The sequence below is a fragment of the Diprion similis genome, chromosome 3 (genome assembly GCF_021155765.1).
Source record: "Diprion similis isolate iyDipSimi1 chromosome 3, iyDipSimi1.1, whole genome shotgun sequence".
NCBI lineage: Eukaryota > Metazoa > Arthropoda > Insecta > Hymenoptera > Diprionidae > Diprion > Diprion similis.
Window position 1 is genome coordinate 1,161,295 of NC_060107.1, and position 23,649 is coordinate 1,184,943.

Sequence of the window (23,649 nt, forward strand, 5' to 3'; positions counted from 1 at the left end):
AATCGGTAAAATATCGTATCCATAATCGCGTTACACAGAGACCGAGGCGAGCCGATGAACCCGGTGAAGATACGGTCTCGCTGGTACGTCGTGAACCTGGTGAAAAGCGGTAAACATAACATGTGTCGGGTTAGAAGCTGAGGAACCGAAGCCCGGAAGACCAGCACGCGTAAAATCCACCGAATTTGGAATTCGGTAAGAGGGTGAAAATGGAATTGGCGACGCCGCGGGCTTGGCGAGACTGAATCCTAGTTCCGTTTTCTTACCTCCCGTCGGCCGGTGGACCAAGTCCTGAACAGTCGACGGAGAGTCCTTCACAGGCGTTACGAGCAATATTGAGACCAGGAAGAGAAGCTCGTTTGAAAGAAAAGCAGAAAGGAAGGAAGGAAAAGTCTCTCAAATGCTGGAACGAACGGATGAAATTTGATTCGAACGATCAGGTTCGAGGACCGCGGTCATTCCTGGGGGAAATCCCGGCTCCTCGCGACTCGCCTCCGGCTTTCATACCTTGAGTGAAAACAAAGACACACCGCGAATAACCGACGATGATGTACTCGCCGGACAAGATGATGGGCAGCAAGGGACTCCACGGGGCGCCCATCACCGCCCCAGGATGCTTTCCTTCGGGGCGATACTCGCCATCCCCCTACCGAACTGCCCCGGAACCCATGCCACCCCCGCCCAGACGATGCATGCCGAATCCAACCGTAAGTACCTACGACCTGTTCGAGTTATTATCAAGGTACCAGTGTGTGACGCGAAGAATCGCGCTTCGATCCACGGCTCAAATTAGAAGGCAATCGAGGTTCCCGCCCACGCGACAAAACCCTCCGTCTCCGTTATTTGGCCCACCCAGCGGGGATTCCACGGTCAAAGATCAGAGTGGACGGTGCAGACGGCGACGTATCTAATTTGCCACCAGCTCTCGTGCAGACTGCGGATACATTATTCACGGCCAATTAATGAAATATAGGTCAGACCGTAGCGATCCTCGCCGTTGGTTCTCTCTCTCTCTCTCTCTCTCTCTCTATTTCTCTTTCTCATTCTCGGTCTCTCTCCGTGTTACCGCATAAACTCTGCTTCGCTCGAGGATCTGCGAAAACCGATTTGATCATAGACGGGAGAACTGGAGTCGTAAAAGTGCGCCAAGTTTCCGAGATATGTATGTATACATAATCATACGTGTTTTCGAATCGAAAGGGAGAAAAGGGAAGGAGCTGGTGAAAATGAAATCGTTAGGGTACCCACCTGATGCGGCATTATCGCTGGGCTGTGATAAAAAATTGATACCTCATCGCAATAGGATACTCATCAAATATTATGTTACTTCCCCTATAACGCCTCTATAACAATCGAGGATACGGCTATAGGCCTGCAGCCATTAAAGAGGCCGCCGGCTATCAGGACTCGTCGTTTCAGGGGTTCAGATTACCTACCGCTTATAGGACGACAATAATCGTTCGAATTCCAACGCACGTGTCTGAGGAGTTGTTCGCTCGGTGAAAAAGTGGATAATTAATCACGGCTCATCGGTTCGGATCCATTTTTTATCCTTTGCAAAATAATCATGACAGACATTTTCTTCACGCCTCTTATTTGCAATTGCAAGCTCGAATTTAATTATCCACATCATCAGCTCCTTCGTCGAATCATCACGCTTCGGTTTGATTCTCTCCGTAGAATCACTCACGACAATCTCAAATATCCGACAAGTTCCGTCTGCCATTTTTAAACTTGCCACCGTCGCAGTGCAAATTCACGACTCCTTGTTGTTCAACTTCTTCTTCTTTTTCACACTCGTGTTTTGCAAAAATATATACATAAATATGATTAATCTCATGCATATAACTTATACCCAGAATTGGTTATAACGAAGTATAGAGAAACGGAATTTTACAAGTTTTGAAATCGAGTAGCAAAAGAGAAGCAAACCTGTAAAAGAAAAACAAGATGGTTATTTTCGTTAGGAGTAATACTTAAATACTTATATACGTGAAAAGTTTGTTTCATAGGAACGTTTGGCAAACGGTTTACCAAATTACTGAACCAATTATGAATTACGAATGCAGAATTGTTGTTCTATACCTTTGAAGTTACAAGGTATATACATTCATGCGTTTGTGTACCTATGTATAATTATTATTGAAGGAGAACGGGGGGGGGGGGGGGGGGGGTATAACCGAAAACCGTTCAACTTTTATTTCTATAAATAAGCATCGTAGGGAATATCGCGTGCCCGTGCGATACGAGCTCTACTTAAATTATACATCCATTTAACTAATACATAAGAGGGAAACAACCAAGCATCATATTTTCGAGGCCGCAAACGCGCCGCGGCGGCCCGCAATTTCATCCGCGGATATAAATTCCAATTTATGCCAGCATTTTACTTAGAGGTAGGTAGATGGGTACCGATCTTCGAAATTATGCCTGCCCCCCTCCCCCACTCGATAAATTGCCCCAATTTGGAATTAAAGGCCGCTGCAGAGCTCCGTAAAGCTTAAACAGCCGACAGATTGAATTACCGAAACTTTCAACCGAATAAATGTACAACAAAGTTGACTCGGCGCCCTCCCGCCCATTTAATTTCTCTCGCTTTCTTTTTTTCCAGTCTTCTTTTCGGTCCCTCGCTATGCCGCGGTAACCTCGTTAATAACATCGCAGTTATACACAATGAATACTAACGTGGAAGTCTTTTTTTCGTCCCTTCGTTCTTCGAGACGTTTAGACTAACAATAATAATGCATTTTCAGTGTCGTTGGTCGATCAAGAACAAAAAATAAAATAATCATCCTCACGTTAAGCATACATGAAATAAGAATTAAATTAAAGCGATTCAAAAATCAATCATGCATCCGAGAGAGTGTAGAATCAAGTCTTCAACAAGAATTCATTGTAAAGAATTAGGTTTACATCCGAATAAAGGCTTCAATTTTTTATTCGAAACATGACATGTATGTACGTTTAAACCGGGTTCAAACATGGCCGTAGAGAAAGGAAAAGAACAAGGAGAACATACTGACATCGTCATGGCGGCCACAATCTAACTATCGATCCTATTAGTTAGACACTAAATCCCACTTTGCGCCTTGCCGAAGAGGAAGAATAAGGAGAAGAGAAAGTTTTCCATTCTTGCGTCGTTGTCTTGAATCGGTTACACTTTTCGGAACATATCGGCTTACCGGTACCCACCACCATATGCCACTCGAGAGATACGAAAACAGAATCAATCGCCCCTTTCTCCCGGCTGGCGAAAAGCTTCGAGCTTTCTTTGCAGCAACGCGAGGACTTGACAGCCATCCCAAGATCCCATTCGACCCCGCCAGCAGCTTCTTTCTCTCCTTTCTCTGGCCCCTCTTCATCTTTCTCTCCTCTCCTCTCCTCTCCTCTCCTCTCTACTTTGCCGCGAAGCAGTCTCCACAGTCTTTAGTTTATTCATGTTACGTAATAGGATAAAAACCGTCGCAGCGAGCTGAGTGCCTAGATGAGATTACTCGTTCTGGAATGGCCTATATACCGAACATGTCCTATATAGGTACATCAAATCGTGCACGGACTTCGGGCTTCATCTCGCGTCTTCGCCTGTTGACATTTTTCTTTCTTTCTTTTTTCTTTCTTTTCATCTTTTTTTCCGTTTTGTCCTTTCACTTTCGAGTTTCGACCATTTTTCCAACTTTTTCTAACATTTATTTATTCAAACCAATTCGCACGCTTTCCGAGTCCGTTTGTCAACTTTCTTCAACGGATTATATCACATACACGTCGTGGTCCACGTTGGTATTGCTCTGCTAATCAGGTTAATCAACATCACATTTCTTTATGAAACTTTGAGAAGTCATTCAAATATGCGAGAAAATTTGTCTGGAAAAAATTGATAGTTCCGTACAATATTTAGTTATTTAACTGAATATCTTGTTGTGTTTAAAGAATATAATAATCCGTGGAACCGAATTTGATCTTCTTGAATCAATCCCTGCATTTGATTTAGTAAACAAATTGATTCCGTTCAATCAACTAAATGTTGAACTAAATGTTTTACCGTCTCAACTAAATCCTTCCGTTTATTATTTAATTTCTTGTAAGTCACAGATTGTTATATTGGTTAACCATGAAGCGGAGTTTTTTTAATTGAACGTTTTATTTCTCTCCGTGTAACTATAATCGTACGACAGTTTGGAAAGTACGATGTTACTTTCTTTCTACTATATTTCTGAGTGTGAATTTTGAAAATCAGTGCTGCAATTCAATTTTCACTCGCAGTTCCAGGAGACACGTTGAATTGTGCGACCCCAAGATTGAGGGAGTGTGATATATATATGGATAGACTTATGTACATATATTTTGTCGCAAGTCGGTATGATTGATGGCCGCAATCACGAAAGACGAGCATTTTCGTGGCACCTGTTTCCTATTCGAACGAGCCCCTCCGCATGCGGTGACAAATGAGTGCCGAGCTTTTCATTCGTCGATCTTAAATGTTTTTTTTTTTTTCGTACTTGTCAATTTTATTTCAATACAATAATCCTGATTCAAAAGCTACTCGGCGAGTTCTGAAGTGTTAAAGACCTTTTCTCAGTGCAACGGTTCCGTTTTTCCTAAAATTAAAAATCTGGTTTAAGATATTACAACGGATGATATTTCCATTAAGTTTCTAAAGCTGATTCGACCAAATCGCAACTGCGATGCGTTTCCAAATGGCTGAATCAATTCCATCCATTGAAAAAACGTGGTCGTATAATGTATCCTGATCAGCATAGTAGAATCCACGCATTCGTCTCAAAGACCAACAAAGTTCGCGCGGAACGAAGGGTGAAAAAGAAGACACGTATGTGGCGTTACGCAAGAGAATCGGACTCGGAAAAACGAAACAAGGCCACCGAGGCCGCGTGATTATCGATTTCTGGTGTAACGGGCTGGTACACACTTTGTCATGACTCATTAACCACGAAAAGTAAACAGTATCCCACTCGATTCAGCCCCACTTTGTTCTGCCCACCGTCCACACGAGCAGTGGACGGCTTTGTTTGAGTTCAGGTGGACGAACCCCGGACCCAACCCAGGACGATCCACTCGATGACTTAGCGAAAACGACTTGCCGGAGAATTTGGTAGGTTCGCCGTTTCTGAAAAGCCAAAAACGAAACGAATCAATCGAGTTGACTCGATATCGTTGTGCACCTAATACCGATTCTATCGTCCGAAAACCGTGAATCGTTTGCGAGACAGCCAACGACATATGGGGCGAAAATAATGCACCGATTCTCCGATGTCCCGTGCATGGTGAGGGTGGATGGGAAGAGGGGGTGGGTGGTCAGCGCTGCTATCGCGGGTGGAAAAATCTGGGAACAAACATATGTGCGGGGCGATCGTGGCTCGATAATTAACGTCAGAACTGACTGCAGGGTGTACGGTGCTCTCTACCCCCATGGTAGGACTGGCCATACGTGCGGTATTGTGGGCACTTGTCACGTGATTGCATAATCGATACACGTCCGCTGTCTCTCAAGCACTTCTCCTCCTCCGTAAAGCCACTTTCACGCACCCCCGGTGCACCTGTGAGCTTTTTCTTCCACCCCGTCAAGCGACCCTCAGGTGAATTGTCACGCATCACGTGCCACAGATTGCAAGGAATATGCTGGGGCCTTGCGCAAAATGTGCGATTTCTGGAATGTCCTTTTGGAGCTCGGAGTGAAGTGGCGAACGTCGTCTTGGAAGGAGGGTTCGATCCTTGGAAACTGCTCGGGGTCTTTGGCGACAAGTTGCGAATTATCGAAGATATATATACACAAGCCTCGCATAATTCAGTGCAACTGGTTACAACCCGCTTGCCTTGGCTGTATGTATATATAAATACGAAACAGCCTCGTCGCCGCGGTTACATAATACTTGAAAAATATCGGAAAAGTGATAAACGTCCCTGAGACGCGGAGCATATCGGACCCTGGGACGTGGATCGAGGATGCCATAAGCGGCTCGCGAATGCGGTGTAAACTTGGATCGATCGCTCGCAGTCCATAACTTTTGGAAAGAAAAGAAATTTCTCGACTATAGAATGTCAGTTTTTTCTTGCTTGTAGAAAAACGCGAATTTAAACATGAGTGCGATTCCATGCAGACAAGTCAGGTGACTTAAGTTCAAGCTGTTGTGGGAAGAAAACGTGCAGCGAGTTATGCTCTCTCGATCCCGCAGCTTCGGGAATCGAGGGAAAAGTGGAAAGGAACTGGAGTAAAGTATAAGGGAAAGGAAAGTAAGGAGGATGAGGATGAGGAGGAAAGGAGGTGGAAGGGAGGGGAAGAGCTCCTCTGCCACCCACATACGGGACGCTGGGGACACATAACGCTCCCCGCTTACATCCAATCGCTCCTGATTTATATTTACTACTCACTTGGCCCTTATTTATTGTTCTTCTTCTCGGAGAAACGCGCGCGTGGTATAACCTTACATATATATATATATAGTGGATGTATATATCTCCACTGCACCGTTAATTTTATCAAATTGAAAATAATGGCAGGTTCGAGCTTTAACACCGAGTTGAAAGGCGTTCAACGAAGCGTCAAACTCTGACGTCGATTGGTTACCGCAATACCTGCTATACCATCAATGTTGGTACACCTGTGTGTGCCACTATTTTCTACTTGTCAGCGTTCAGCGCTGCGAGAGAGATTCGTACCGAGATAAAAAGGAAGAAATTATGAACGAATTGATCGGGGGACGGGGTTGTCAGGAAGGAGCGACACCGCCATCACATCCGCTTAATAAGTGGCAGGGCAGTAAGGGACAAGGGTGGTTCGGTCACGCAGGTCGGTGTGCCGGACCCGGTGGAACAAGCCGCGGCACTCCACGTCGCCTTGCCTCGCTTCAATTTATTCCCTCGAAACACACACGCATCCAGAGACCGCGGACGTGCGTACGACATCGGCCATTGACTGTATATGCGTGGCTCCTGCAGGTAAAAAGGGATACACGCACAGGACATGCTCATCCTTCCGACCCTGCGGTTTCGTGCCCGAGTGAATGTTCTTCGAGGGGGTTCCCATCATCCCGCGGGTTGTTGCTGGTCGTATTACTTCCGCTTGGAGTCCGCCGTGGTTTAACTCTCTTTATTATTGTTATTATTGTTATTATTGTTATTAGCATCGTCGTTAATAATGCTCTCGTTATCGCTACCGCTGCAATCATGTTACTGTATACTGTACTGTCATTGTCGTCAGTTTATTTTATTCCTGTCCAATTTACCAGAGATCGTGGACGATGATCCTGCACAGAAACGATTTTGGACTCTTCTTAGTCTCTCTGACGTCGTGGCGACTTCGGTGTGGTCAGTATGGAGTAATCTATACTTGATCTATCCTGAGTATGGAACTTCCATACCTGGGAAAAGTAGCGATACACGTAGCAATGGATTGGGCATTATTGATAGGCGAAGACTTGAATGGAATCGAATAAAAAGTTTATCAGATCTTTGTTGAGTCACCGGCTAAGTTGTCTCGAATTTTCTGCGTATTTGCGTCCATGAAATACTTTGTCTATTCGTATTGCTTCCAAAATTGGTTTCTTTTTTTTCTTGAGAATTGTTTCATTCGTCCCAGCGTTCCACTTTACAGACGTTGAAAACTCGTATCTTTGAATAATAATCGTATCTAGATTTATTGATACAGCGATCCTTTACATTCGGAGAAAAATGGTGACAGAAATGAATGGAGTATCCGTCATGAATAAGTGAAATATCTTGTAAAAACGAAGTTAATATGTTTCGAAAGTGCAAAGATTGAACGTTAATCAAAACACCATTTAACTATGCTAGAGTAAATAAACAACCCCCTTTAGTTATTATCACTTTTACGATGAACTCCTTAACTTAACAAATCTCAGAACCTGCCTGGATCCGAGTCTATTCGAAAGGATAAATCTTTCCCGACTGAGGTCGTTAGTTGATCAAAATTCACACCGGTTTTCAGTAATCGGAATTGTGTGAGAAGGTAAGGTATCGAACCCATGTTCCGTCGGATAACCCATACCGCTGATGGTGGCGGCCGCGTAATGCCGCGTGAGCCGAGGGGGCAGGCAGACAGGAAATAAACGTAAGTGTATAATTACAATAATACTCGTGGGGTTTTCCCCACCTTGGTATACCCGCCCCATCGCAGGCAGGTTTCCCGTCGTCCCTTTCCCTCTCTTGAGCGAGTTTAGCCGAAGGGAGGGTGAGCGACGAGTGGAATTTAACGAGTTCTAAATTCACGAGGGGCACGCGAGCTGCGCACTCGACGCATCTGTGTTTGTTTGTAAGTCCGCAGTGTGTCTTGTGTCTGTATAATGTATGTCACACCTTAGCGAGTGCACCCACTTCTCTCTTTAACGCCGTAACAGCCTGCGATCCATGAATATCGTTCAATTTAATTTACTCGCTGGGCTATTTCCCTTGTTATCATTCCCTTCTTTCCCCTCTCCATCACTTATCGGTACGATCATGAAATAGAAATTGAGTTTTTACCTAATTAGAGAGACACAAAAAGAATATTCTTTTCATGATTGTTCGTCGATATAAACTAGTTGTATCTCTGTTCACCAGCGCAAAGATCTATTTCTATTTCTTCTATCGTCTTAAAAACTATCCATCTCGAAGTCCTTGTCGACATACTTGACCGAACTTGGAAAGTGTCTACAAACGCACTGTAAAATGAAATGTAAAAATTTTTCCGAAGATAAATATGTATGAGAACCAGATGTGGAAAGTTTGTACGATATAGATGTAAGCCGGAGGAGAAGGGGTTGCAAGTGTAAAAGAGGAAGAAGAAAAAGAAGAAGAGGAGGAAAAGAATGGTACAAGGAAGAAGTTGAAAGAAGTAAAAGAAAAACTTGGAAACGCGACGTTTAACAGTTCGGTCACGCTTCGAGGAGAACGCCGTTCGCTTTCGAACGTTGGCTCGCTATATATTACATACCAACTTCATCCTCAAGCCCGTCTAGTATACCTAGTAAAGAAACACGCCTGCGCAGCAATCGCACGTATGCATACGCCAGGAAGAAGTTCCACGCTCCGCCCCGTCGTAACAACCCCTAAAGAACGGAGCGAAGCAATTGACGAAGAAGGAGAATGAAACAAGACGTTGTTGCCTGTATCTCAAAACCGTGGCGAAGAAGAAGGAAGAAAGGAGGGATGCCGAAGTGATCCGAGGGTTTCCTCAACCCCTTTGGAAGTGTCATCATCGTGTGGTCTCCAACGCGTTTCCGGACGCGTGTATCTTGACAAGGAATGAAGTGCTCATTGTCGGGGTTGGATATTCGATTATCTCGATGATGGCCAGCCTGGTCGTAGAGTGGACGGAAACACCTGCGTGTGGCCAGGACAAATATCCTGTCCAGTTCAGGGAGTTTTGGGGGTAGCAGGTAGGTCCTCCGACGTTGGACAAACAGACGCACGTGCTTTCTGGTTTGACACGCGTTCGCTAATCGACTGGCAGCAAAGTTGTGCGAGAGACGTTGGAAATGAGTAAGAAACCGAGACACGAGCTTAATGGAAGCTAGATTACAATTGCAGTGAAAGAAAAGACGGCATGTGATAATTATAATCCAACCCTTCATGCTCCGCTCGACGCAATTAGGCGACTGAATCGCTCTGACAAATCGACGTTTCAATTTTCGTAATGTCGAATCGTCCCTGACTCTCCCCTCGCGACGTCTTCCCGAGTATGTCCTGTGGGACCCGAAATGCCTGATCGTGAATGACGTTACACTGGAGTACGATCTCATCCCTGCCGCTTGTAATACCAGGGAAAGGATGAACTCTGGGAATTGCACTCGGGTGTCGACGCCACGTGTCGCCACGTGTGTCGCCGCGTGACCAACCTGTTATACACTATTTGCGATAGGCGTCCGCCCTTAAGTGTATTACCTACTTGTCCAATTACACCCCCTGCCATCGACTTGAATCGCGTCGTACTTTTTAACGGCCCCCTCGCCACCCTTGCCCGTCTCTCATTCCTCTCGTCGCCAAGGGTAATGAACCGTTGCCCGCGTTATTGCAGTCCAACGTCGTTTTCTACGTTAGAATTACACCAAGACGAGTTGAAAACCTGCGAGTATAGACTGATGCGGTGTGATGATGTTGACTTTATCGACGTTGGACTTAAGGTTCTTCAATCACTTCAAAGGCGGTTCTCTACTTATGCATGATGTTTGCCAGGTATGGTAGCGCGTCGAAAGGTACAGAACATAATGTAAAGTATCGTTGGTCACGTGGTAACGTATACCTAATTGAGTAAATCCGAAGCAAGGCTGTCAATATTTGCGGCATAGGCAGTATTTGCACCCTTATTTTCCAAACTTTTTTATTTACTTTATGCAACGTTGGCGACTCTTTCGCCGCCGTTACTCAAAGTCAAATTCTGATATCCCGTCCTGTAGGTACTTTCGGTATGGGATCCGGACGTTACACATGCACATATCATAACGTCACATGAGGGGTGTGCGACGATCGCGAGTAAGCATGGCGTGAGAGTGGCTTGAATCGCGGCTATTTCACGGCCAACGTTACGTGACATTTCGACCGGTGTCCGCAGGCGCAAACGCGGTCCGGTCGACGCCGTGCAGGAGATGAAAGCCACTCGTGAATAAATAACAGGGTAAAACCAGGCGGAACACGACGACCACCGCGACCCACTAATTCGTCACCTCGACTCGCGTTGCACAATAACTCTGCACTCAGGTGGATACCCAGGACCCTACCGTTACCTAATTCCGCAAGCTTTTCCATTTCCTCCCGACCTCCACCTCTGTCGCAGGAGGAAACAAACAACAAGGTCTCCGGTAGAGAATGAACCATATACACCTACGCATTACTGATGCTTGATACCCTGGCGCACACTGTCAGACCATGATAGGTTTGATCCACTTCGACGAGAGGCAGAAGCAGCGAACAGTCCATGAGTACATCCATGAAGGTATCGCTGAGGTAAATATACCTACCAAGGTATAATATAGGTAGGGATGCGTTCACCCCTTCGTAGGCACGTTGTGGCTATAATATGGCCAATAAACTGCGGAGAGAAGAGCACCGTCGACCCTCCTTATACGCTCTGTAGAACTGCAGTAAAGATGATCCGAACACCGGAGATAATTGCTTCTCGAATAACGTTGCAGACCCTTCTCGTCTCTCCTGGGGAAGAGTTAACATCCCGCGTATGAGCAGCTCTGCACCTTGCAAGGATTCATTGCAATGTTCTGCAAACGGCTCAGAAACGGAGATGCAAATCAATTCTTTGGGTGGGAAAGAACGACTTTTGAAATTCTGAGATTCTGGTGCGCAGGCAGCGTAGCACGAATATTTATCTAACAATGAGATTGCATGGTTGGAGTCCTTCTCTCATGACTGTTCGATTCGCTTGGACTTCCAATTTGACGGTCTGACCATAGTGCAGTGATTGCGATGTCATCCATGGCCAGACCAGAGACGATGCCTTATTCATCACGAGAGTGAACCGCAAATCCTCTCGTGTCACACATGCACCAGTGAATTTGGTCCCCAGTCTTCCCGTTCCTTAAGGTGCAAAATCATGACCATAGAATTTGAGTCTGAATCGAAAGTCGAGAATTAATACAACCAAGAATAGACCGTCGGCTGAATACATCGCGAGATGGTCGAGACACCGATATCCGAAAGTGAGGAGTCGCGTTGATTCGGAGAAGAGAAGAATCGGAGAGTCGGACCCACCAGAAGGATAAGAAAATGGAAGAACGGTGAGAGCCGCGAGAGACGAAGCCGTGGAACGAGGAGGGTGGAAAGGGACGAAGAGTAGGAGGATGAGGAGGAGGAGGAGGAGGAGGGAATGGCGGCCGGGTGGATGGCGTGGATCGATGGCGAACCCGAGGATCTGATTGGCGGGCGGCAGGGGCGGACTGTGTGGGAGCAAAGCGGAGCCAATCAGGGACGCTTTATTGAGCGAGCCTCGCGTCTTTTAAGTGAGGTTACGAAATCACTGATTTTTACTTGGAGTCTTACCAAGCCGCCGCCGCCGCCGTCTTCGTCGTCGTCTCGTAGATCGCTACTCGATCGCTCGGTCTACCTCGCATATGGTGCCTGTAATGGTTACCGAGTCCCCTCGATCAGCCCTCCAGATCCCTCGCAGCCTCCTCCCGGCAATCCCTCTTCGTCGATCCCCCGACCAATCAGATCGCTCCGACGAAACGTGCGAACCAATTCGACAAAACTCAAAGAGAACTCTAGCTATACAGGTATATACACACATACACATGCTAGAGTGAAGGATGGATGTCAGGGGATCCTCGTACGCGTGAAGAAAGTTGATCAAACTTCACCGATATATATAAAATCGAGAACCGTGGTCGCCTACTGCAAGCCTAGAAAATTGCAGTTCGATCATCATTGCAATGCATAAAAATCTCAAGCACCTCAAACTAATTGTGTTACTTTTACTATTTTTCATCTCTGGGCAATCGGGCTGCGAGAAAAATCATAAAAATCATCGGGAAAGAGTTAAGAAGAAGGAAAAGGGTGGCCGTAAGAAGTAGACGATGCTTGTATACACCCATTAATACAGCTGCCCGTGGAGCAACAGCGCTCGGAGTCGGAATATTGCATTAGGAAATTTCATAAATTCTCTTTACTCTGGGCTCTCAGTCGCCAGCTACCTCGCTCCTCGGGCGGCTTTGTTTTTCTCCTGAAATAATGATGAGATTTGCCTGGAACCGAAATATCTCGGGCCACGATCCGTAGGCATTGCAACGGCGGCCCTCGGCCTCATATTGGCTGATATCAAACCAATTTATGCACGGATCATCTGCATTTTACGAATCGTGAGCCTGATCCTATTGACGCCCATTTAGATATTCAAGTTTGGCAATTTGTTTTTTTTTTTTTCTGTCGTACTTTTTCACGTTTTTTCTCTCTTCCTCGCCAATTGCGACGAGGCTAATTGTGCGCCTGAATAAAATAAAAGAGTTGACGCACCTAACAACGTCAGGGAAGAAGAGGGGACCGGGGAGGACGGGTCACAGGTTTGCAGCATAATAAAACGCGTGCAGGGATGGACCCCGAACTCGCCTCAGAGTCTCCAACTCCGTCAGGCAAGGCTCATTTGTTATTAAAGCCCAAGAGTGCGACGAGCGAGCGAGGACTTTGAACACGATTTCACACTTTGACTCGTCGCCCCCGGTAAATCTTCGTAATTATAAGTTAAACTTTGGCGGGGAAAATAAGAAGAACAAGACTGAAGAAGAAGAAGAAGAAGAAGAAGAAGAAGGATACTCGCCGACTGAACCTCCCTTACTCCCTTGCTCACAACCCCACGAATTTTACTTTACTTTACTTTACTTACGCTACGAAGTATTTTCATCTCTAACGTAATACCGCACCTACTAACTGATTTTACTCAAAGCTGAAAATAAATGTCCGTAACTTTGCTAGTTTTTTCTCTCCCACTGTTTTCGGGTTCCATTAATTTCGAGGCCGGTGATGGGATGGACTTGACTCGATTGGTTTCGAGGTTTTCCTTTCATGGGCATATCTATATAGCCGCAAACTTCCCGTGTGGAAAGTAGGTATGATTAAAACATAATATCGTAAAAAAGACGATAATTTTGTATCGGCAATTGGCCACTAAATATCACCAAATTTTTGTTCAACAATTTATATTTTATCACAGCGAGGAGCACAATTAGGGATATGAAAATGGAACGAGTAATTGATTCGTATCTTCCTACCTCGTCGAGATGACAATCTTGAGGGAAAGGATTGAAGTGAGAATCGCTGTTGGTACTACGGCATAAATTAATCTACACCGATAGAAGTGGATCTAGGCATTTCGGGGTTATATATTGTCGACGTCCACGCAAGCTCGCAAGCACGCGAGCTTTTGGCCGAATCTTAAAAATGGAGGCAAGCCTAGTTCCAACGCGTATCGCTATTTTAGTTGAAAACTAAAAAATTTTACACCCAAGTAATCTTGAGAATGCTAAATAAGAATTTTCTTCCTGTGTGTTTCAGAGTCGAATACTGGAGGACGCGTCGATAATGTGCAATTCCTGGTCACCGCGACACAACGTGAGTATATTTATCGTAACATTCTCACAAATTTAGTTCTACGACTCGAAAAAAAATTTCCTAGTTCTCTGAAGAGTTTTTTTTTAGAAGTGCCTATAATTTTTTTTTTTTTTTTTTTGCAAATAAATCGCGGCTTCAGCTTCGTAATAATTAATTCAGGTGAGTCAACTTCGTGCAGGTGTTATCCGAGTCTGAGCACCGATGAAGGCTGCAAGTAGAATTTTCTACCTAATTAGGTATTTGAGTGAAAAATTCCATTAGGTTCGTCAGATAGAGTATCGAAAAATAATTGACGCGGTTTTTCTTTTTTCAATTCATAATTGAATGTAACCACGTTGGGTGAGGAATCTCTGACCTTTTTCTGTTTTTCGCACTGCCGGGATTTTCTCTCGACTCAAGGTTTATAATTCGCAAAGGCTTTAAGCACGACGGGACGTGGGGGAAAATTGACGACGGTGAGGAAGCTGCAGTATAGCGGGCTCCTGAATTTCGAGTCGATTAGCGGAAACGGGGGCTTTCTCTCCGATTGGTCGGGACGCGGTTCCAGTCCAGGGGCTGAGAGCTATAAAGGGGAAGAGAGAGCCAAGATGCTTTTAACGGCCGTCGAGCCACCCCGTCATATTCATGCTCGAGGAACCCACGTAATCCCGTCCAACCCCGTGTGCCTTGCAGGTACAACCGCCATTTTCGCCGGGGACAAATTTGGAAGTAAATAAATATAAATAAACAAGGACGTGCAGACGATTATAAACGAACCGTTGATCTTCCGTTCTCTCCAATTCTCCCTAATTATTATCCTCCGTAGTAACTTGTGTGTTTCTCGACGTTAGACGTCTATAAACGACGCCAGCGACACGAGCCTGACATAAAAGTGCAGCTAACTCGTGGTTACGGTTATGGTCGGGAGGTAAATTGATTATTTAGATACGCGATACCCACAGCCAGGAGTATAAGGTACGGACCAAGTTGAGTGCCGTAAAAAGAGCCAAGTGTCACTTAGCCGCAGACCGCGGACTTAAGCATCGGATAGTTTTCTTCTCTTTCATATACTCACGATCAGACGCGTCTTTCGCTCCTCGAGCGAAGCGAGCAGTGTTCGGTGTCCGAAAAAAGTAAAAACAGGGATTGTCAATTTGAATTCAATCGCAATGACCCACTTATTATAGCTACCAGACCAACAACGCAAATCTGATTTGTGCTGCTCGGCTCAGACTCGGATAGTCCAGATTATACAAAATTCACGATCCAATGTAAATAATGAGTGACGTGTGCCCCAGATCATCGTGCCAGAGGTGCAAAATGATCAGACACTCCTCGATTCTTGATATACGAGTATTTCGTTGCGAACCGCTAACGTTTCTTTTTCAACACAATGTGCAATGTCGAAAGTACAAGCGATTATGCTTCGGTGGATGTAGGAATAAGTTCGTGACTTATGAATATTGGAAGTTTATCGTTATCCGTAACTTGATAACCGACCAATTACGAATTAATCACGATCGAAAACGTTCCAGCGGGATATAGCTGGAGGAATAATACAGCAGAGCTACAGGGATTATACAGGAACTCGCTTGGTGTTCACTTTGCTTAATAATCCACGAATCTTCTTGATAATTAACTCGAATTCGAAGAATCATAGACGAGCGATATAATTTAGAAACAGTCCACCTATACCTGTACTAATCCGCCAATCCAAGAGACTGTCTTAAAAATTTATCGACATATAACCACGAAGCAGACTCTCAGGATATTTCCTACAGACGGTATAATTCCGCGGTGAAATCGAGGAGATCGAGCTACGCGCGGTGTAGTGAAGGATGACGGTGATTTGGGTTTAGGTAATTGGCTAATTTCGGGGGGCAACAGCTGAGGAGAGTCTTTGAGAGCCGCGTTCGCTCTGTTTCGAAAAATGACTCTATTAGTCCCGGGTATGGAGGGTGTGCAGGATCGCCGCAGCAACAAGTTCGCTGAAGACCAGGGTGTTAACTACGGGGGCTAACGAGACCAATCTGTATCAGGAGTTGCGCCGGTTCACTCCTCGCCCTGCGTTATACGCGGACAAAGGCGTCTCGGGATCCTTTCCTCCCCCTCGCCTCACGATCAGCCCCCTTCGTCCCCCGCAGGAGCGAGGAAAACCTGCGGGAGGCACTCCGTCTTCGGGACAACCGCTCCCGTGGATTTATTACGCCGTTAAGTCTCACTTAAGTCTGGTATTTATCTCCATGACCGAACCCCGCGCCTCAATTCCACCGCTTCGCTCTTACTCTTCCATGGTCACGTAAGTTCGGCTTACGTCTTACGTGCCAATTATTTATCATTTTTACCTCTGTAATTTCTTGACGTGCATGGTTAACAACCGTGATGAACGAAACGCTGGTTCGAACTTTGCGTGCCAGCTGTCGAAGCTATTTGTGTTGGTGTATACGTGAAGGTACTCTGGAACTGTGGCAGAGAGTTTGGATCGACGAGGTTTACAGGCTGGTATACAGGAGTCGCTGTGTCTGTCCGCATTATCAGCGCCGCGTCATGAATTACGTGTCCATGAATATTTGAAGAGCGTAAAATCAAACCATCACCGTGAATCCAGTCCTCCACATCGGGGTGAATTTCGCGTGCAGCCTGCACGGCTGCAAGTATGTCAACGGCTATACCTTTGCGTTCAATTGCTTTTTCCCCAGGTCGTTATCTCTTAGCCGTGTACCCGCCATGTTTGATCGCCTCATCAGATTCAAGATTCGAGGATCGTTACACCTGCATGCATGCCTCCCTATATCAATTGCCCGCAGATTGGACGACCGTTTGCAGACCGTTCCAGTTTACGACGTAAAGTGGTAGACTGTTGTAGGTACGGAAAGAAGCCCCGAGCTCATAAATAATCGAAGCAGGCCACGACCGGTGGCGGTTTTCACGTGAAACATTGATCGAAGAGCACCCTCGCGGCGGGCTTCTTCGGTTCGTCATAAATTTACCGGCACTCGTGGTTATACGATGAATTCGAATTACGTATACCTGCAATACCAATTTCGAAAGCTCGTCTTGTTGCAACCATCGCATCGTCATATTGGACGTGATATTCTGCACGCGACTAACCTCCGATTTCCTTTTAATTGCAGGGTGACATCTTCGGTGGATTGAACGGAGGTCTTCAGGATGGGCTTCTCTCGCGAGCGGAAGCCCTCGCCGCTGACCTCGGAAAGCACAACGCGGGTACCCCGATGCCCTTGAAGCACGACCCCGTGGCGGTCTACCATCACGGTGCCCACATGCCAACCCCGCACCCTAACAACCGGCCACATCACCAGGTACAATCACATCTCTTTGTGAGTCCGAAACCTAAGTATATGTATATATATATAATATCTACTTATTTTTATTACCTCGAGGCATTCGCCGTTCCCTCACCGGGTTTCCGGTGTCGAAACCTCGAATGTTACACACGTCAAAATCACCGGGGAAATGACATGGGGTTAAAGTGAGGCACTTGAATAAAAGAGGAAGCGATAATGGGATAGCTTATTCATGGTTCACTCTCTGAGTTTGAGTGTTTTTTTTTTGTTTTTTTGTTTGTTTATTTCGTTTCTTTTTCTCTCGAACCATATACTACTCATTCATATCTGTTCTTTGCACATTCAATATTCACACATCTTTTTTTCCCATCGTAAATGGACGCCCGGAATTCTCGCGACTTCTATTGCATTTTGCGCGTTAGGTAGAATTCGTTCCGCTCGACGACTGATGCGGTGGAATATCAAGAGTTGATTGTTTCGACGATGAGAAACCTCGGGTGGATAAACGCCGAGGTTTTTTACACTAACCATCAGTCCACTTGGACTGCTTTAATAGCTAGTCTGCGACGTTTGCTCTGTACTTTGAAAAGTCCATTTCTTCCAAGTTTCTTTCGATGATCGAATCGTTGATGAGCAAACGAACAAACTGCCTGAGGGCGAGAGAGAGAGAAAAAGAGATTGAGAAAGAGACAAAGAGAGACAGAAGCGATTCCAAACACAAACAAATAAGAGAACCACCCGGTGAACCCGACTAATTCTGTTTGCTCCTTGTCAATACATCGCGTCCCTTATACCCGCGTTGAAAACGTAGAAGCTCACGCTGTTCTCGAAAGTGCGTATACCAGACGTTGTTATACTTGTTATACCTACGTATAACGTATCGACCGTAAGCCGTTTCGGCACCACATTCTCGACTAATGCATAATCGCATCGTATTCGATTTACGAAGATTAATTCCGCGGTAAGATATCAGACAATTTGTGATTCGATCATTCAGGGTGAAGGAATTGGCTAAACGCGTAATATGTACACTGAATTGCCGGATTATTTTCCAAGTAAAAAAATGTCAAGTTCTGCGCAGGTATAATCATGGCGGTAAGACATCTGTGTTTGTGTGTGCGGTGTTTTTTTTTTAAGAACAACTCAAGATATGAAAGAGAAAAAATGATAAAAAAGACTCGAGAAGTACCTGCAATAACCATGGCGTGACTGAATCGGGAACAAACAAGCTTTTCAGCTCGTCGCGTGACAAGCAACGGGTACGATTTATGTGTTACAGGTATACCAAACCCCGTCGCCGTTGCGCTCTCTCCGAGTCCTCTTTTCGCTTTATTTTTCACGCGTTTTTTTAGTCTTTTTCATGGTATTTTCTTTATTTTTTTACACCTAATTGCCGTTTTAAACGAGCCCTGATCTCGACGAGTTTCTAGCCGCAGATGGCGATCAAACACCGCGGCACCGTGGCGAAATTCGCACGTTTAACTCTACCTTGTACGTACCGCTTCGCATACGTTTCAACTCACAACGCATAGTGTACAGGGTGTCCCAGCTCCAAATTACCAAACTGATAGGGGTTATAGAGGAGGTCGAAGTGGGTAAATTAACCCGAAAAACATGTGGTCTTCGAAGTCGCGTTCGCTTGATACGACCGATTAAAAAAGTCCCCCTTAGCGCCGGCATGTAGGCAACCGAGTACACAGCTCAACGAGGATAAACGATAAGACTATTTCCATCGCATGTCCTCGCTGTTGGATTTGGTGAAAATTCAATGTCAAAAGTGTTTTCATTTGAAATTCGTGAATTTGAAAGCGTTATGTTTCGTATTAAGAGTCAAGCGCGCATCAACAAGTTCGCTAACCGCTGCCTGCTGTGTACTCGGTTGCCTAAACCCCGGCGCTTAGCGGTACTTTTTAACCGATCGTATCTCGCGAACGCGACTTTGGAGACCACGTGTTATTTGGGTTAATTTATTCAGTTTAACCTCCTCTGTAACCCCAGCTAACAGTTTGGTTACTTGGAGCTGGGACACCCTGTATGTATGTGCATTATATGCGGCACGGTGGCGAATTCAATAAATTAGTTCGTCTCCTCTGCAGCTCCCGTGCCCACGAGCCCTTGTAACGAGTTTCGTATACCCGTGTCCACTGCATAAGGCACGCGTGTATCTAGGGGCTGGTGCAGAAGTGCGACGGGCAACCCTGCGACCCCAGCCGCAGCGGGGCGGCGCGTCACCGTGATGATGAAATATTGCGGGGGTTCCCGGAGTCCGGATGCAGAGCCCTTCCAGCAATTCGCCGTGAGTGCGAGTTACGTACAAGGTGGAGAAAATTTTGAAACGTCCCCGCTTCGTGGGGGACAAAAAAAAAAATAAACAGAAAACGAAAAATGCAAGCAAACACGACGGGCTTCGGAAGCTGCATGTCTCGTCTCGGAGACACTTCACCTGCGGCATGTCATGGTCAAACGGGAGTAAAAACTCTGAGCGGGGATTTTGAGAAGACAGCTTGCGGGGCGGATCGAGGAAAAAATATGAAGCAAGCTCATAAATAATTTGTAAGGGGTCGCGCAGCGAGTCAATGTACTACACAGCGGATAGGGCGGCGGGTGCCTGCCTGCCTGCCTTATTCCTTCCGCGGCGTCGCGACGCTCTACGTGCGTATATACGTATACATATACATATATGTACATTAGATTATATGTATATTATATATGTATACAGATAGGTGAGCATATGCGCTCTTCGTCGCACGCGCACGGCGTAATTGCGCGTAGTGGTTGTAACGCAGCGAGGCCACGAAGCTCCCGCGTATCCTGAACACCATAAAAACGCGAACCATTACGCGGGAGGAAAACTGATCCCCGTTCTATATGCGCCCTACAGGGGAGAAGAGTTGGTGTGGTGTCACGATATGTTTACACCGTGTGTATCTCGCTACTGTGCAGTGTAATGATCAACATCGCGGATCGAGGAGGAATCGCGGTGCACGTGACCAAAGTCCACGTGTCCCCCGCGCTAGCGAAAGAGTAAAATTTGCTAAGGCACTTGATTATATTCTGATTTTTCATGCGTGAATGATTCGGGAGAGTATAGTATAGTTTGATGCTTCGTTACAATTTGTAAACAATATTTTAGTATTTATTCATTATGTGCATACACTGGTTGAGGTAAAAACAAAAGTAATACTTGTTTATTTTATTACAACTAACATCAGGTATATAAAATATTAATTCAGCTTAGGATTGCAATCTTGTATGCATTATATACATATAGATATTTATAATTTCACAAGATAATATACAGCGCGATTGAATACAATGTAAAATGTAAAAGTACTTCACACATGAATTCGATAATCAGCAAGCAAACGCATGGTAATCTGGTAAACCATTAGAAACCACCTGGAAAAACAAATTAGAATGAAAAGCAGTAACAAAAATATGCTACCCAAGGCACCGTGTAGTATACACTTATTATATAAATGGGATGATTGTAGTGTTGCAGGGTGAACAAGCTGTACTCGGTCAAAGTGAACAATGGTAACTCTTAACTTTTGATTGAATAACAGTTGATGTTAGCCCTGGTAGAATAATACAAATTGATTAGAGCGGAGATAGATAGCCAGGGCGAGACCTCTCCCTTCCCTTCCCTTCCCTTCCATTCCATGTCCGCCCTTTCCCTTCTGCACCCCGCCACTTTGTATCCCCCATCGCGTAGGCGCGTGGCGAAGACCATCGACTGCTGCACCGGCGGTCCTCCACCTCTAGGTTGAATTCCCAAGCGCCGTTGCCTACGGCGAAAATGGGGAGATCGAAAATTGAATTATCAAAGGCGACGCGGACCTGCAGATCGACTGCACGAACGTGCAGCCCGCCGATTATCTCGCTGCAGGTTACGTGCGCCTGGTTCACCCTGTGCAGGCAATTCGTTATTTCCTTCCGGAAACTGGACCATCGCCTGCACGCCGGCAACCGCAGTAATAAAAGTAGATAATTCCAACCCCCGGCCGACCACGCGAGGCTTTATCACCGCCGTTCATGTCAATGCGAAGACGCTGCGGGCTGCAGTAGTAAAAGTGGCCCGAGTTCGCCGTCTGCTTTTACTCCTTCGCAGCCGAGCCGGCGGACGGCTGACCAACACTCGACCAAACCACTGCCGGCTTTCCCATCGCCGAACACATTCACACACTGTGGTAGTTTCCCTTCCGTATTCCCTTTGAGGTAGCTCTAGTTTTCTTTTTTCGCAGAATTCAACGCCGATGTAACAGAAGGAACCGCGAAATTGATTAGGTGTACTGTAATCTCGATTACTTACTCGATTATGTTACTTTATTGCAGATTTCGCATTTAAACTTGAGTGATATATGAAATGTTTGACAAAGTTGATATAGAATCGCTGTGTAAAGTATACTCACTCGATTTGTGGTAATCATAAAATAGGTATGTAACATGTGATTTTCCGATATTCGAAGCAATTTTATGGTTCAGGAAAGAATGTGAAATGCAATGAGTAAATTGAATTGATCGTTGTAACAAATCTAAGCTCCTGTAGAATCGGTTAATCGTAAGCCAGGATCACGATATCAATGATAAATTAAATATGTCAAGTTAATTGCAGGTACACGCGACATCGAAGGATCATAATTATATCATATAATTCCAAATGTTGTTATAAAAATTGACTCGCGATTCGACGTGTTCCAGATGAGCCACCCGGGCATGGAGAGCCTGGACATGCTGGACCCGGCGAACTCGATGACGACGCTGACCCCGATGTCGGACAGCTCGGGGGGCGGGTCGGGTCACCACGGGGGAATCCACGGGCCTTCGGTCTACGGTGGGATGAACGGTATGATGGGACACCACCACCACACAAACATAGGGGGCACGGTCCCCCACCCCCACCACCACCCGGCGATGGCGGCGGCAGCGGCGGCGGCGGCGGCGGCCGGTCTCCACCCGGACGCGGACACCGATCCGCGGGAGCTCGAGGCCTTCGCCGAGAGGTTCAAGCAGCGTCGTATAAAGCTTGGCGTGACGCAGGCCGACGTCGGCAAGGCGTTGGCGAACCTGAAGCTCCCGGGCGTCGGGGCGTTGTCCCAGTCGACGATATGCAGGTTCGAGTCGCTGACCCTCTCCCACAACAACATGATCGCCCTGAAGCCGATCCTCCAGGCGTGGCTCGAGGAGGCGGAGGCCCAGGCGAAGAACAAGCGGCGGGACCCGGACGCGCCGTCGGTGCTTCCGGCCGGCGAGAAGAAGCGGAAACGGACGAGCATCGCCGCCCCCGAGAAGCGATCCCTCGAGGCTTACTTTGCGGTGCAGCCACGCCCCTCGGGCGAGAAGATAGCCGCGATCGCGGAGAAGCTTGACCTCAAGAAGAACGTCGTTAGGGTCTGGTTCTGCAACCAGCGGCAGAAGCAGAAGCGCATGAAGTTCGCCGCCCAGCATTGACCCGAGGGCGGCTTGTGACAGCAAAACTGACTGTACCCGCCGCCCAGCCTTGAACCGAAGCCCGAACCCCTGAGCGAGTACCAGGGCTGGCCCTAGACTCGCGACACGGAGTTTCGGTGATAGCTGACGGCGGGACCATAGTCAATTTGCCACAGGCCACGGCGATCCTGTCCCAACCCAACCCTCGAGTAGCCCCGACTTTATACCCTCTCAGGCTGCGTAGGTCGCTCTGACTTTTATTCGAACCGCGGTAGGAATCCGTGAAGAATCGGTTATACTTGCTAGTCGTTATCGTATACAAAGCTCTTGCCTACAACTAGTCATTGTAATTAATTGCTTGCTTCGGATTAGTGGTGAAGAACGAAACGACGATTTATGTTCATTGATCTGGTATTATATTGTAATTTTCATCGGACCTTTATTTTTTCCTCGTTACTTCGAAACAGCAGTGGCTTCTCATTATTGACGGCTGAATGACGAGCGATCGTAACCATAATGTGTATAAAGAATAAATTCGCACATTTGCAACGATTTGGCACTCTACATAATATACGTAACAATTTACCTACGCAGCGTTACTTTAGCTTACGACGGAAAGTTGGCGGGTGAATGGGTAAGAATACCAAGTATATATATATATTTATATATATACGAATAATATCGATGGACGATTTAAAATGATTAAACATTTGGAAAGTACAATTTAAACCGTAATAATGCACTATATAAAATTTTCAAGTAAAAAGACGACGAGAACAACAAGAACAAGAACAAAAACAAAAACAAGAACAAAACTTTAACAAAAAAAATAGCGTCATTTAAAACCGAAGAGAAGTTATGCCGAAAAATG

At 46.0% G+C, this 23,649-nt stretch overlaps 1 protein-coding gene across 2 annotated transcripts; it reads left to right on the top strand.

Moving 5' to 3' along the window:
* The first annotated feature begins 388 nt into the window (after positions 1–388).
* LOC124403990 (inhibitory POU protein) lies at positions 389–23,004 on the top strand. Of its 2 annotated transcripts, none has more exons than XM_046877779.1 (4): positions 389–707; positions 14,005–14,061; positions 17,175–17,381; positions 22,050–23,004. In XM_046877779.1, exons 1-4 carry the CDS (start codon positions 546–548, stop codon positions 22,797–22,799), a joined length of 1,176 nt encoding a protein of 391 aa, XP_046733735.1. In that variant the 5' UTR covers positions 389–545; the 3' UTR covers positions 22,800–23,004. The 2 variants fall into 2 exon arrangements, with proteins under 2 accessions (XP_046733735.1, XP_046733736.1); XM_046877780.1 differs by having other exon boundaries at positions 17,175–17,363.
* Positions 23,005–23,649: the final 645 nt, after the last annotated feature.